This window comes from Serinus canaria, chromosome 2 (assembly GCF_022539315.1).
Source record: "Serinus canaria isolate serCan28SL12 chromosome 2, serCan2020, whole genome shotgun sequence".
In the NCBI taxonomy this organism is placed as follows: domain Eukaryota; kingdom Metazoa; phylum Chordata; class Aves; order Passeriformes; family Fringillidae; genus Serinus; species Serinus canaria.
The window spans coordinates 58704575-58721084 of record NC_066315.1 but is presented as its reverse complement, the minus strand read 5'-3'; the positions used below and the strand labels follow the sequence as shown (position 1 = coordinate 58721084).

Genomic DNA, 16510 nt, shown 5'->3' with positions numbered 1-16510 from the left:
TCATTCTGCCTTCTGCGGCAGACATATCACTTGCGTTGTTTCAACTATTTTTACAGTTTTTTAGATTTTTAAAGGTTGGGGATGGATATAACTGAAAATAATCCCCTTTTATTCTGCATTAGTTTACAGCTGGGTTGATTTGCAGGCCTAGTTTTCCCATGCGGTTGCAGAGTATTTATGCCAGCACAAGAGAAAGAGCAAGAATCCACACCTTTGTTATGGGGGGAGGGAGGTACTGGACATTTCGGCAGCAGCAGGATCTGTTCACAGCCATTGAACTATTTGTGGAATCATGAAAAGGAAAGATTGCTGTTTATTTTGCTTTAAAGACAAATTTAAGAAATAATATTTCCCTTTTGTGTATGTTACTAAATAACAGGGCTGAATTTTGAAAGTTGATTTAACACTGTTAGAATTTTTGTGATAGAATAATTCTTTGTCACTTGTTTTAAAATGACTGGGAGAAGCTGATGAAAGGACATTTCATTTTTGTAGCAAAAATAAAATATTTTTATTTTTTAAAAATAAAAACCATGCAATAAAATTCATGTTTACATCTTTCCCATAGTGAGAGTTTCAGGGAGAAAATTTTAAGAATCCAGGAGAGTATCTTAAGAGTCCAACATTTAAAATTGAAGTATTTTAAAGGTCAGCTTGTGAGTATTGATGTAGTGGTATTTCCATAACAAAGTTATTGTTGCTATGAATAATTTTGCTATTGGCATAACCTTCAATTTTCTTTAAGAAGAACCAACAAGTTTGAATTCCATTCTTTGGCAAAATTAATTTGTAATAAGCATGGGATTATGTAGACTACACCCAAGAACACTTTAATAGGCATTGTGGCAATGTAAGCTAACTATCAGCCTTCCTTTCCTGCAGTATTTGTGTGTTTCATGATTGTCTAATTGTGAATAAGCAGACTAGGAAAGGACCTTAAGCAGTTTCCAGTTGATTCCTTGCCTGTACAGAATGAATTATATCTGTCACTGATGTCTGATCTAACCACATCTTAGAGATCTGCAGAAATTCCAGCCTCCTTAAGAGTCTCCTCCACCCCTCTCATTGAAAGAGCTTACTCAATATCTGTCCATGTCATGCCCACCCTGCGTATCGATTTGCTACAGCTGAAGGTCTGTCATTAGTTAATGATGGTGGACCTAGAGAATAAAGGTCCATTTCCTCTTTGCAGCAGGTTCTTACATACTTGAAACCATATTAGGTCCACACTCAGCCTTCTGTGAACAGCTCTGTTTCTTTGGTGTATCTAGTAGTCAGCCTGCCCTGCTTTCTAGACCTGTAATTGTTTTCTTGCTCTTGTGTGTGGTCTCTGTTTTCCCAGTAGGCCTGTTTGTTGAAATTTGGTATTCAGAATGGTCCGGTAAGCCAACTGAGATCATGCTAGCACTAACTGAGAGAAAGGAATACATTCATGACTTGCTACAAGCATTCTTGTCCACACTGAACAGATTTGCACGTGTGTAACATTCTCATGCAGTAACTGAGCTGCCACCTGGTTTTGGAGCATTTCCTGATTCAGTATTTGTGTAGTTGGTTGTTTCTCTGTAAACTGTGTTGCACTTGTACCCATTCAACTGCATTCTATGTCTTCCAGGTAGTGTATTTAGTTTTTCTAATCTGTTAAGACAGCCTTCAACTCTGATCTGCTCTTTCTATCTACCCTTCTCTCTTCTAGTTTTTTTGTGGTCTGAGAAATGAAATATTCAACAGTCAATTACCCAGTAAATTCTAAATAAAGCTTTAGAGGCCTTCACTGAAATTACTTTGGTTTTATATAAGCTACTCTGCAATTATGATTTTTCCTACTGCATCAGTTCCAAGAATATGTTCCTTTATTTTTCTTATGATAAATGTCTTGAGAGTTGAATTTTATTAGAGACATAGAATCATAGAATGATATTAGTTGAAAGGAACCTTTAAAGATAATCTAATCCAGCCTCCCTGGCATGGGCACAGGCATCTCTCACTGGATGAGGGTGCTCAAAGCCCCAGGACTCCATAGAGGACATGCACTCAAGCAGTAGTGCAATTGGTTCTTAGATTGAAATTAGTTCAATTTTAGAAATTGTTCTTGACATGTCATTGTTGGTTGTGACTTCAGTTTTCTTACAGGTGTGTACAAATACATATGACCATAAGAATGAATCCAGTAAACAGTGCTGAGGTGATTGGATTTAAATTTCTCTTTTGTTGTCAGCCAAATTCTTCCTGTTGGTGTGAATAAAATTTGTAAGAATTTCCTAACATTTTTTTCTTTTTGCTGCATCAAAAATATTGCCAGTATATTCAAAAACCCCACAAGAAATTGTTTCTCGTGTCAGCTTCATTAGCTGATGTAGCTGAAATCTGCTGTTATCAGCTCAGTCAACTACAGAAGGGGAAGAGCACAGAAGGCCTGTCTGCTCAGTGTTCCTGATTCACTTGCCTAAAACAGACTCCCAGCGTGACTGAGGCACCTCCTCACTGTATAAACAAATAAATACAGATAAATTCTCCTTTAATGTATGGGATTGTAAATCAAGAATACGCAGTGTACAGCAAACCCACTTTTCTCTGCAAATGCTCTCTGGATAGTCTTTCTGCCTCTGTAGATAGTACTAGCAAGTACTTAAGCTGATTACATTATGTGAGTTGAGTCACATCCATGTTTGTTCCTTGTTTTATGACTGTTAGTACATATTCTGGTGAGCCTCAGAGGCATCATTCCATTTGCTAGCTTTTGTTCCTCCTCATTGTGACCCCTTCCCACCATTCCTGTATCCTTGTCCAAAATGCAATTGTTTAAACGTTGCTGTGAGCTCTTCTCTATCTCACTGCCCATGGTTTAAACTTCTTCAGTAGATTTGTAAGCTGGTTAGGCAAGGATGCTGTTCCTTTCTTCTGTGAACTGAAGTTCCCCCATTGCAGATCATTGTGCATTCTGCATTTATGTAGTGGGCTTGTTTTGAATGGTTTTCTGGTTTTGTTTGTTAGGTTTGGTTAGGGGTTTTTTTGTTGTGGTTTTTTTTTTTTTTTTTTTTTTTTTTTTTTTAATATTTGATGGTATGGCATTAGCAGTGGTGTGGAGGAAGCTGAAGATTTGCAAATTATGTGGTAACTGTATCCAAAGCTGCTGAAATCTTTTGGACTGTATCAAACAGAAGCCTTATTTCCCCCTCAATCGTTAGCATAATCTGAATGTTAGTAATCCAAGATAAAGAGTTTAGCCAAAGGACTAAAAGGCATGATGCAGAATCTTATTAACTAGAATTTTTTGAACCTGTATCAGGGTATGATGTAGTGAAACTTTTCATGAGTGTATTACGATTTTCTGCAAAGAATGTGCAAGTGTTTATATATGTGTATGTCTGGGTGAGTTCAGTAATATGAATTGCCCTAAACATTGGAAGCTGACATCATGCTTGCTTATATAGATGTGGCAAACATTTTTTTTAACCTCTTTTTCTTAGGTATTTGCCTTCAGGGATTCCAGGTTTGGAAATTGTGATCTTGTATAATACATTTTTAGTTTTAAAATAAACATTTGTCTCTCTTTTCAGTTGTTCTGATTGGCTCATAAACATTTGTCGAAGAAAGAAAGACCTGAAGGCTCGCACAGTGTGGCTTGGGTGTCCTGAGAAGTGTGAAGAAAAATACCCCAAAAATGCCATAAAAAATCAAAAGTACAACATCTTTACCTTTATACCTGGGGTAAGGCCACTAAACATTTTCTGGTTTTGTGCTGACTGTATGTTCTGTGGTGGTTTTTGACCGTTCCACAGAAAGATAAGTTTATTTGCCCTGGTTCTTCTTTTTCTTTCTGTGTTTGTCTCAATTATTTCAATGAAAGTTAACGGTTGAGAGCAGGGTTGCATTTTTGTTAAATTGTTTGGTTTTTGAAGGGATATGTACTTAATTAAATTTTCAGTGGTTCGAATTCAGTGAAGCTTTTGAAATTTGAGGTGAGTTTCTTTGCACTTTTCTATTCAGCATTAGAAATTTTTAAATTATTTTTAAAAAATAAACAGTTCTGCATGCAAAGGATTGACTTCATCTGAGAAGCAAATAGTTGAAAATTTCAATTTAGTCCCATGGATCTTTTCTCATACTCCTTGCTATTGAAAGTATAATAAATAATGAATTCCAAAATAGACAGCTCTTAAAGGACAAAAACAACTAACATCTTCAATTTGTATCACAAGTAGGCCTAATTTATTACTTTTCAGAATTGAATTTGTTATTGCAGTACTTTTGCAGGTATTTTTGACTTTGAGTGCAGTTCTTAAGCAAATACTTTTGTTAGGGAATGAAAAAATTTTTTGTCACTTTTTTCCTATTGTACCCATATGTACAATAGGAAAAAATGTATATGAAGCCATATTGTGCCTTAATTTCAGTTTTTGCTTGTACTATACTCCGTGTATATGAAGACAAAGAGAGATTACAGTTTTGTCTTGTATATGAAGCCATATTGTGCCTTAATTCAGTTTTTTGCTTGTACTGTACTCTGTGTATATGAAGACAAAAGAGAGATTAGTTTTGTCTTGTTCATAGTTTTTAAAAAAATGTGTTGTTATAATGAAATTTAGCAACAGAGAAACATTTTTTGAAACTTAAGTAGTTAAACTTAAAAATGTATCCTAGTGGGATATTATAAATTTTAGTATTGCTCTTTTAGTCATATTTTTACAAATACCATCCAAGAGTCCTGTGTCCCATAGCTAAAATTGAATGTCTTGTACTTTTGAATACATTGAATGCTTTGTCTTAAATTTTTTATTTAAGTGATCATGCTGATTTATAAGAGTATTGATTCTATTCTTCTGGCCTCTTTAGTTCAAAGACTGGCAGGTGTTTGATAATGCATTTCCTTATTAAAACAACAAAAAAAAATTAATGGCCTTGTAATTAAGACTGATCTCCTGTCAGGAAAATAAAATGTCACTTATCACATGTGGATAAAATATTCTCATCATTATTGGACAAAGTAAATGTTTTCTTCCATAGTTTAAATTATTAAATACACTGAAATTGGTTAAGCCACATATGCTTTCCTAAAGGTCACAAAATTCATTAAGCATATAGTAAGCCATTGATTATTGCAACTCGAAATCTGCAGTGTGGATTACAAATTGTGAACCAGATTCACATTCCTTATAGGGATCAGAGGTAGTTTGCAATTCCCTGTTGTGAGAGAGAATGTTTGTTCCTTTCTGATCTTTTAAAAATCTTGGTTTTATCCAATAGGTCAAGTCAGATTTTTAATTTGGCGCTAGTATTTGAAAACTCAATAGTTACTTCAAAATGAAGTGAGATCCTAAATGTAAAGCCCAATAGTTGGTGAAAATGAAATGTTTTCAAATTTTATTTTAGATATAAAGTAAAACTTCTCATTTGTTAAAATATTGTGTAGCTGTCTTTTTTTACACTGCTTGAATGTAATTTGTAGGAAACATCACTGTATTGCTCCCAAACCCATAAATATAACAAAATAATAAATATTGACTCCAATGGTCTTCTCTGGTTGAAATTTTCATCATGTGAAATTTTGTGTTCTCTTCTATGGTTTTTTAAACATTGAGGCTGGCAATGGGTAATATTCAATGATTTCATATCCAAATACAAACTTAAAATAATGCTTAGATTAACAGCATTTTACTTGCTGGCTAAAAGAGCTGTAACATTTCAAAAATATCACCTAATTTCTGAAGATTACATAAAATTCTTGCTGCTTCTCCCTTTATACCAGTCTTTTCAATATCTATTTACAATTTCATATGCGTCTTGATACAGCTGCTTAGGAATTTTGCATGAGTTTCCATAAAATATATCTTCTTTGATGGTTGGGTTTTGAAGATACCTCTCCTGAACTTCAAGGTAGTCGTTTCATTAGTTTTGTGTAGCTGGAGACTTTTCAATTTGCTTAACTGGACTGAAGTGCTTAGCTTTGTATTAAATGAACTGTCAGTGGTCTGCCAGGATTCAAAACATTTGTAGGAAGGTGTTTTTAACTTCCACCTTCTCCTACAAGATCTGCACCTCCTAATGTACTGTCTGGACTTTTCTTTGACCAGGTGTATCAAGTTTTTGTAAATAGTTAAACATAGTAGCAGAAATGAGTGTGTGAACTTCATCAGGATCAATATAAGGCACAGGTTCAGCGTGAAATACTTTCATTTTGGAAGAGGGCTCTGACCTTTCTGACAATTTCACTTTTTTATCTTTACAGTTTTATTGATAAGTCATGAAATGGCATTCTGTGCTCTGAAAAAAATTTTTGTGTTTAGAGGCTGTTTAGGTAGTCTCTAGCTGAACTGGCAGCTTTGAGGTACTTGTACTTTGTTGTGCCTACCCAAATGATACTTTGAACTTTACTGAATATTTTTTCCTAGCACCTAGCTTTTACATAATTAAGTAATAATTTTGGACTGGTAAGAGCAATAAATAGGAGTCAAATAACTTTATTTCTATGCAGAAGTCATTGTTATTTCAAGATTAGAAGATGGAGACAATCTCTAAATATGGTTTTTTGGTGTATTTTGAAAGTTTTATCTTTTAGATAATTGGTTGCTCGTTTTCTTAAGTGTTCCAAGTTCAGTAACCACTTCTCTTAATGCTGCTGGAGGTGCCAAATTAGCCTGGCTTACTGAGGAAATATGTGAAGACTTTGAAGATTCAAAATTCTATAAAATGAATAAAGTTCTTAGCATTGTAATTACAACCAAAGCAATCTTGAGAACATGTGCTTGCTGAAGTGGTGCTTTTAATTACCAAAGGAATCTCTGCATCTGACGTTGCTTTGGAGTATGAGACAATGTATTCTGTGATAAGTCTACTATAGCTTCACTTAAAAGTTGGATAATTAGCTCTGAGTTTAAACCAAATCTTTGATTTAGTAATAAATATATCTTAATACCTATATTTAAATCTTTCCACAGTGATCTTGATACATAGTCCAGTTTTCAAAATATCTAAAATTTAGCAAGTTGCTTCTTTAGAGTGAAAAGAGTCAATAGTATCAATGGATTTTTCTCAACAAAAATAGCAGTATAATATAAAAATTACAGTATAATATAAAAATAGCAGTATAATAATAAAATAATATAGTAGTGTGTGATGATATATAATATATTGTGCTATATAAGTATTATAAAAATGCCATCTATAACAGTATGACATTTAATGCTTTTGTGTGTCCTATCATGAAAAAGTATACTTTATGTATATTATGAATGGAAATTTTAAGACATTTATCTACTTTATTTTTCATTTTAGGTTTTATATGAACAGTTCAAGTTTTTCTTGAATCTCTATTTTCTCATCGTGTCCTGCTCACAGTTTGTACCAGCACTGAAAATAGGCTACCTGTACACGTACTGGGCTCCTCTGGTAAACAGAAAAATATTATTAACTAGAAATTTGGGGGTTTTAATGTCAATGAAATGTTCATGTCTATGTGCATTGCATAAACCTGCAATTGGTAAACGACAGTGGTCAAAGAACATAACAGAAGTAAAATGCTTTTTTGAAAGCTGTTGTTTGACAGCCTTCCCTTCCTCTTGCCTACTATGCCTCTGCCCCTCAGGCGAGGTTGTTTTTGTTAACCAGCTAGTGTCAGTGTGTAATGCTCCATTCTGCCTGCTGTCTTGAGAGTTTAACAAAACCAACCAGCAAAAAAAGCTCCAGCTACTAAAGAAACTTACAGGATAACATAGGTAATTTGTGTGTCAAATATCATTCCATTTATTGTTATTTGGTGACTCTTTTATGTTTTCAGACTAGGTCAGAATTGTAAGCATAAATTTTTTGCATTCCTTCTGTATCAGTTTTGATTACAACCTTTTCTCACAAAAATTGAGATCAAATATTTTAAGCCGTGGATAAATCAGGAGGAAATTGTGCCTTGAAAATAAGTTATTAATTAAACATGTTTCTCCAAATTGATCATCCTGCCAGTTGCACTGGCTTTCTTTTGATATGTCTTTTTATTATTGAGGTCTCTGCAGTATTTTCTTGGGAAACTGTTCAAACCACTTGCTTCTGGCTCAGGTTTGCTGTGGTTTGCAAAATGAATTCTCTTCAGAAGAGACCCTGGCTGGTAGTCTGCCAGCTGTATTGCCATGATTTGGAATTATTTTCTTATTTATAACCAGATCATTACTTTTTCTTTCATCTTCTTCCCAGTCCCTTCACACTAGATTTAAAGGCAGGACAAGCTAATGCCTTATGTTTTAAACTTTTTCTAAAAATTGGTATTTTTCAGTAGCATTTATTCTCAGTAGTATTCAAGAAGAGCTGTGACATGCTGACTGCTTGAGTAAAGGTCGTTCTTAACAAGTCAATAGAGTAAATATTCTGGATTGATTTCATTGTTTTAATTGTTGTAACATGTGTCCTTTTAACTATGGATAAATGAGGAGACCATCCTGGATGTTCTTCCCACCTCTCTTCCCAGAATTTTGCTTCTTCTGCAACAAAAAGCACTTTCAAGAGAGAAAGCTTGTTCAACAGTGGTATTTTAAATGGATATTTACAAGTCTTTGTCACTGTCACAGTAAGAAAAGGCAGAAGTCAGCCTTATCTGGAAGTTGCTCTGTTCACCATGATGTGCTGTGTGCAGCAGTATACATTAGTGGGATAGTAAGGAAAAGAAGCCAGTAAACCCTTAGCATCTCAGCTCATTTCTATCCTGCTCTAAGAAGGGAGCAAATACTGTATTTTGTGAGCACCAGTGATCTGTCATGTATAAATATGTGTGTCTTATTGAAAGGTATTTTGAATTATGCATCCCAGTTTTCACATATAGCTTGAAAATATTAGTACCTAGTATGGGTTTTTTTGCTAAACTCACTTGTTTCTACTTTAATAGCTTTTCTGCTAATAATCAACCTCCAGGTAAAAGGCAGCAATTGAATGTTTAGCCAAGCTAAGCATCTATGAGGAAAATAGAAAACATTTAAGTTTGATCTATTGATCTGCTTTTGCTGCTTAACAGATAAGTTTAGGTTTTTTTGAAGGGCGTGTAACTACTGATAAATCTTCAGTAATAATCAGAGGAGTAGCTATGACTTGTATTTTTTCTCAAAATTTTAAAGGAAATTGTTTGCCCTGATACATAAATCCAAATGACTATTGCTAGAACTGTTTTGGGGGTTTTTGATGATGTATGTGAATTTTGTGGGTTGTTTTGTTTAGGATTTTTTTTGCCTTTGGTTTATTTCAACAGATTTTCACAACACAGATACAGTTATATCAAGCCCCAAAGTTATTAAAACAAGACTATTTTGCTAATTTATTTTCAGTTGCTTTAGGGAATGGACTTCTCATTTCCACTTCAGCATACAAAAGGTTTTAAATCATACAGGTTTGATTGTAGGCAGTACATGAAAGATACCTGCTTACAGTTAAAGAAAGAGGACAGGTTTCCTTGTTAAATTGGCTTCACAATTTTAGCTCTCCTTTGAAAGAATATCAGCTTCCTTTGAGCAAATGAGTAAAAAGACAAGTGTCTTTCTTAAATTGTTCCTCATAGTCATGGTCAGCTGTACTCAACTGTTCAGCAAGAGGCTGCTAGAAGAAATTCTTGCAAGTAGCACCTTGCATTCTGTGTTTTGATTACTGTCTAGTACCAATGTGTGTGCAAATGAGAAACATGTTTGAAGGTGCTTCAGGAGTGCCCTTTTTTAATGTGGCCTAAATATCTATATTTCCAAAGCATATGAAAGTACTGCTGTCAGAAAGGGAGAAAAACCGATTTTTTTCATTCAGTTATGCCCTGGGGAGTAAAAAGAGAATGCTTTTTGCATAGGCCATACTTTGTTCTATGTAATTCCACTATAATTGTAGCCAATGTAAACTTGAGCAAATAAATAGTGCTTAACTATAAGGTCACAGCTGGATAAGCCTTGGAACTTTGGTCTGGAACTGCAAAACATTGCTAAAACCTGTAGTCAACATTTTTTTAGTCAACACTTTTAGGAAAACTCTACACCTTCACTCCTTTCATATTTCTGGGACATTAAGGGAAGTTTTGCAAACTGTGGACTTCTGCAAGAGAAGTCTAATGGCATAAATTTTCTTCTATAAAGTAGTGGTGGCTATCTGAAGCTAGATAGATAATGTAGAATCTGATTTGTTGGTGGATTTGTTAATATTTGAATTTTGTATCCATCTTATTCATAATAATGAAAGGTCCTTTTACTGGTAAAAATTTTCTTTCTCTTTCATTGATGGTGAAAAACTCAAGTGCTGAGTCTGAGCCAGAAGATCTGATCTGAGGAGGTTTAGAGAGGTAGAGAGAAGATTTATGTGCTTATCCCTCAGTTGTTGTGTTTTTTAGCTTACCACCCTTTCTAGCCAGAGACCATCACAGCTGAGTGAAGCACTCTGTGCACTTCCATAGAAGCTGCAGTAGCATTGTCTGTGAAAGGAGCAGCCAAAGCATTTAGACACTTAGTTTTTCAGAACAAATCCCCTTTTCCTTTCTCCATATTTGTGATGTGTTGCTAAATAGCTAAATTTAAGATGCAAAATTATAGAACTAGCCATCCATTTATCTTTTTCTGTGTATTAGGAAAAAGGCAATTTTTCAGCATTAGAATTGGAGGCTTTTTAAATGTTTTTGGTAAAGCCCTAAAGTTTGTGAATGATAAGGAAATAAGCTTATTGAAACTATAAAGGCTGTCTTTAAGTAATCCAAAGCATCTTCCTTTTTTGCATTTCAAAATGCTGTCTAAATTATGTGTATTTGGACAAGTAGTTACTCTAATTATATTTGTACAATGTGCAAGTATAATTTTGTTTTTCCAAGATAGTATTTTATCTTATTGAATAAAAGACTTAAATCCAAATTGAAAAAAGAAAAGTAAATGTTCTAAGCACATGTTCTTACTCTGTAGTGTTGCTACTTGTCTGTTTCTATTCTAGCACTGAGAATTCTGAACTGCATAATTGTATCTTTAACAGGGATTTGTTTTGACGGTCACAGTGGTACGGGAAGCTGTTGATGAATTTCGACGTTACAAGAGAGACAAAGAAATGAACTCACAGTTGTATAGCAAGCTGACAGTACGAGGTTAGCAACACCATTTTGTAAATCCTTAAAATATTTAATCTTTTTCTTATATATGCATTTGCAGGCTTTCAGTTCAAAGAAATAACGAATAGTTTCAAGCTGTAAGACTCAGTGTGAAACTTGTATTCAACTAAATAAAGCAAGTGATTTTCCTTAGGCAAATATGATTGTTAAATTTGGTTGTTTAGGAATTTTAATAAATTTTTGATTGTTTGCCAAAGAAAGGTGTATGTATATTATTGTATATATTTTTTTAAGAATTCTGCTGTTTAGCACCCTGTCTTCAAAGTGCAGTTCACCTCTGAAATTGATCCTGAATAGTAACTCAACAACATTGTCAACTATGTATCAAGCATATATAGGAAATAAGGGAGTAGTAAATAATGAAACTAATTAAAATTTCCTGGAGCTTTTCAAATTTGGTGGATATATTTGTGCCTAAGAAAAAGAAAGCATATTGTGAGTCAGCTTCAATATCAAAAATATTAATTTGAACTTTTGCATGTAATTTGAAATCTGTTTGATCGTGCAGTATGGAACAGCCAGTTTTCTTTAATGAAAGGAGAAATCAGTTATGACTTTTTTTGGACTCAACAGCTTTGACAGGTTTTCATTAAGACTTTTAAGGAAGTGAAGCACTTCAGATGTGGAACGGCAATTACATTTCGTAGGATATTGTAAATTTTAGACACAAGCAGAAGAGAGAATTGTGCATTGCTCTTCACTTTTATGTGCTTAGCACTTCTTACTGTTAGATTCAGAACAGAGTGCCACATAGAAAGGTTCCAAAAATATTATCAATTATCAAGTTTTCTCAGGAACTGACACATAAAGAGAAGAGACTTATTAAAAAGAAGCTTTAAAAATCCCCCTATTTTAAAAAAAGGATATCAGCTTTTAACCTACAAGAGTGTTTGTCATTTTGACTTTCAGACTTTGGTGTCAGTGCCATCATGAATTCATACTTGAATTTTGTTTTATTTTGTGTGTTTTTGAAGACTGGTCTTCTACAGAAGTAAAGATTCAAAAACTCTGCTTACAGTGAACTCTGAATCCCATGTTGACAATTATGTGTGATCATGAATTAGCAATGTTTTGAGTAATAACTAATTTTAAGAGTGAAAACATTACTGCAGTCACCACTCAGAATTGTATTACACGTTGCAACCCCATATAATAAACCCATTACAAACCCATATATAAAATCATAAGTAGTCATAAATTTCACTTTTTTCCTAATATAGGGTTCTTCCTTAATGAGATATTCTGAAAAGGAGAGATATAATTTTGATACAAAAACCAGGACTTCCTCCCATCATAATATTAGACCAAAATTTTTTACATGTTTTAAAAAGATGTAGGTTTATCTTAGTTATCTGTGTAAATTAATAAAATCAAGTGTATAATTCCATACACTATTCTAAAAAATAGCTTTCAATATAATTACCTAATTTTTTCTTATTGACAGTATTCTTCAAGTGGAAAAATTTAGTTAGGCCTACAATACTAAAGTACAGGCTAATGGTTTGGAGAAAGAAGGCTTTGTTTCTTGTGAATGAACAAACTTGATACTGATTTAATTAAAAGCCTGAAAACTGATGCCACTATTGAGAGTCACTTTTCAGAGTGGAACTGCACTTTATACTGCTCTAGCATTTTTTTTCCTAATGATTTTATGACTTGTGCTAGTTTTACAGTCTTCTATTTGAAATATTTATTTTTTTCCATCTTAAAGTGAGAGAAACTGACATAGAGATGTTAAGCAGGTTGCCCATGCTCAAACTAGACAGTAGAGAAACTTAAAATTAACAAGGCTCAGTGTTCAGTTTTGGTTGATAAAAATGGAAATTTAATGAAAATTATTTCTAGTTAGTTGTTTTCCAAATTATGTGTTTACTAAAGGAAAATAAACATATTTGTCACAACAGAAGTTATTGGGATCTACATTGTGATGAATTACTTCCAAAAAGGTAGTGTGAGTCAGCTGATTTGTAAACTAATTTTTTTTAAATACAGTGCTGCAGAAGATTAAAATTGGAAAGTCTGTGACTATCCATCATGCTTAACTTTCCATTGGAGTCTTCCTTAGTCTTAGAGAATCCTAAACCTGTAAAACATGTGAATGCTGTCTTATGACTTGTACGTTGCTAGTGTAACAACTACCAACATTTGAGGATAAAAGTATTCACACTAGTAACTTGTTGAAGACTTAAAATTTCTTTCTAGTAATTCAAAATCTTGAATATGTATTTATTGTAATAAATAATTTTACAGCTTTTTTAAATAATAATGAGCTTTTCAGAGCAGGAAATCAAGGGGGAATGGGGCATCTCTTTTAAATGTTACTTATTTGTAGCTGGACAGGTATTGACCAGTTTAACCTCCGTAGGCTAATTCTGATTCATGAGATATCCAGTGAAGTGCAGTTCCCTAGTTGACATGTAACATTTAAAATCTTACTATGTTGCATGGTCACCCCTTGTTGAATTTGCAGTGTGTAACTTTGCACTTTGCAAGTTGGTGAACCATAAAGTTTGAATTGTTTCTATTATTTGAACCCTTCATGGCAAGCGATGAAACATGCAGATCAGTAAATGCATTGAAGTTTTTAACTGAGCAAGTCAATTAAGTGTACCTGTCTCCTGTCTGTCATGTGATTCTTTTCCTTTGCTTACTTGATGCTTGATTATTGTATTGAATATATTACATTGTTCAGTGTATGAACAATTCTGCTGTCCTAATCTTATCGAGATGTTTGCTGCAAAATCTGCTTTGTTGCATATGAAAGTCTGCAGATCCTAAATAGTTTTCAGTCAGCATTCAAGTTTAAGTTGGAAGGAGGAATTTCTGTTTCAGAGCAGTTCACCTGCATATATTTTTCTAGAGTAGAAAACTGCAATGGAAAAAATGGGAAAAAATTTAAACCTGGGCATGCAGGTTTGGGAGGTCTTCTCTTTTTCTTACCTAAAGGACAATTATACTTTTGACACAGTTTATTCTCTTTTGCACTTAGGTATGCCCAGTTAAGTGCCTATAAAAGACTGCTATTCTGAAGCAGAATCACCTCAAGTTTATATCCAGGCTATTATCTATTTCATTAGCCTGTTAAAAGCCAATTGGATAATAAAATTGTAAAGCAATTTTAACTCTTCTCTTCTCCCTTTCCATTGTTGAAGTTGGCAGTTCTGAACCTTTCCTAGTGAGGTTTGTCTGTGCGGTGTTACTGAAGTTTCCAATAAAAAAAAATGAAGAAGAAAATAACTTACTATAATAGTCACAATGACTAGTGGCAGAAGAGGCCTGCATCTGTCACTTTATCTCATAATGTTTAACATTTTGCAGAACTCTCACTTTGCAACCTGCAAAGCAAAAGAAAAATTGAGTGTCAGGAGAGATATATTCAATGAAATAATTCCATCCAGGATTCAAGTGTGAAAGCTTAGATCTTGGCTGTATCCTTAAAAGTTATTTAGGAATGTAATGATGTTGAAAACATACATTTAAAATTGTGCAAAATTAAGAAAATATCAACAACCAGTAATTACTATGCAAGAGGGAAAAGTATGAAAGCTAGTATGCTTCTTTTGGAGACCCAAAGTGATTTCCTTTTCTTTTTTTTTGTTAGAATTTCAGCTCTTCAAGAACAGGTTGTCCCTCTGCTTTGAAAAGGCAGTCCATTAAGAAACCACACTATATCTGAATCTAGAGGTACAACATTAGGTCATTATTGCTGGTAATATTTCAGACCTACTGATGATTTTATTCCTGGTATTCAGACCATTTACAACAGACAAGTTTTAAAAAAAATACATAAATTCTGTCTGATTAGGGAAGCAGTACTATCAGCAGAAACAGAATTTGAAATTTTAATGTAAGAAAGAATTTTAAATAGAGCCAGAAAAGAGGAAAAATCAAAGGGACTGTTATTCCACTTTTTTGCAGCATTGAGGGGATTGGATAAGTAAGGATTTTACCCAAGAGTAGACAGGACACGTAGGAGAGAATCTAGGAAGCTTTTTTGTAGAGTTTTACAATTGGTGGTTAAAGACTAACCTTGCTTCACTATCTAAGATGGAGTTTGAAAGAACAACCTACAGACAGCACTTGATCTGAAAGATCAGTGTGCTCATCTTGGACTCACTGGAACTTTAAGTTTTCCTCTGCTGCCTGCCTGCTGTGTTCCCCTCCAACTTCTTGTTACATTATGTGTACTCTAACTATACTGACAGTTCAGGCTAATAGGTATCAGGAAGAGCTTTCATATGGTCTACACTGCCATCAGTCAAAATAGTTTTGTATTTAGGGGTTAGAGACAAACGCTGTTACTAACTCTACAAACAGTACTTCAGACAGTATTAAAGGTACCATGGGTAGGGCGTAATAGCAACTTAAAAAGAATTTGAAAATGCTGTTTTCAGAAGTGTCTGTTCTTTCAAGAGTGGCAGTCAGGTGATGGAGACACTTTTTAATAAAAAGAATCATAGTTTATACCCTTTTATACATTTTGTTTACTTCATTTCTTATTTTTTTGTGTGAAGTACTTGTTAGCACATGTGAGATATTTATTAGTTTTTCAAATCATTGCAGTTCATTTAAACTGGCTTTATCTCGGGAGTATAATGACTTACTACAGACACATTTCAGTGTTCCTGTTCTGCATCATTTTATACATTGCTTTAGGCGAAAGCCTTGCGCCTTGGTGGACTATAAAGTCTGGATGCGCAGCCACTTCTGACAGCTTTGGACTTTTTATTGGTAATTACACAGATGGTGAAGTGTGTTTTGCTATGGAGATGTTTTTAGAGAAAAAATAGTTTGCAAAAATAATTTATGCAGTGAATAACATTCAGTGTCTTTTTTTTTCCTAAATGCATCTTCACTAAGATGTGATGTTGCATTATTTTAATGTTCTCTGAAATGGTATCTAATGAGTCTCATTTTTGCTAGCCTAAAAGAAAGCATTTATGTTGACTTTCCAGAATTTTAAGTAACTTTTTTAATTACTGCCACATTTTATCATTTAGTATTTAATGTAATATATCTGCCATTCAAATTTATTGTAGAATAGTCCTGTATGTATGTAAGGCCTTTTCCTTATGTGTGAGGATGTACAGGATGATCCAACAACACATGTTAGTGTCTAATAAAGAGAGCATTCTCTTTTATACTAAGCCACCTAGAAAACAGTCTGATAAGGAAACTTTTCAATTCATTAAGAGAAAATCCTGGAGTTGCTAGATGAAGTACAAACACAGGTGCAGTGTGGGTTCCTCTTGGTGTACTTGGCACCAAAAATCTTTGCTTTATGTCTGCCCTACATCATGTTGCACATGAACATTCTACCTCCTCTTGGTTATTCAGGTTTAGTGTCTTTTGGCCTTTACTGTAGGTGCAGTTAAAATCTGTGGAAAATTTTGACTGTGGAAAATCTGATTG

At 34.0% G+C, this 16510-nt stretch overlaps 1 protein-coding gene across 2 annotated transcripts in view; it reads left to right on the top strand.

Annotated features, from left to right (window-relative positions):
* The window catches only part of ATP9B (ATPase phospholipid transporting 9B (putative)), a 150574-nt gene that overhangs the window by 21639 nt on the left and 112425 nt on the right, over positions 1–16510 (top strand). For both annotated transcript variants that reach the window (XM_050970706.1, XM_050970705.1), the window contains exons 3-5: positions 3561–3711; positions 7276–7389; positions 10966–11074. In XM_050970706.1, coding sequence (XP_050826663.1) covers positions 3561–3711; positions 7276–7389; positions 10966–11074 — 374 coding nt within the window. The remainder of the gene's footprint in view (positions 1–3560; positions 3712–7275; positions 7390–10965; positions 11075–16510) is intronic.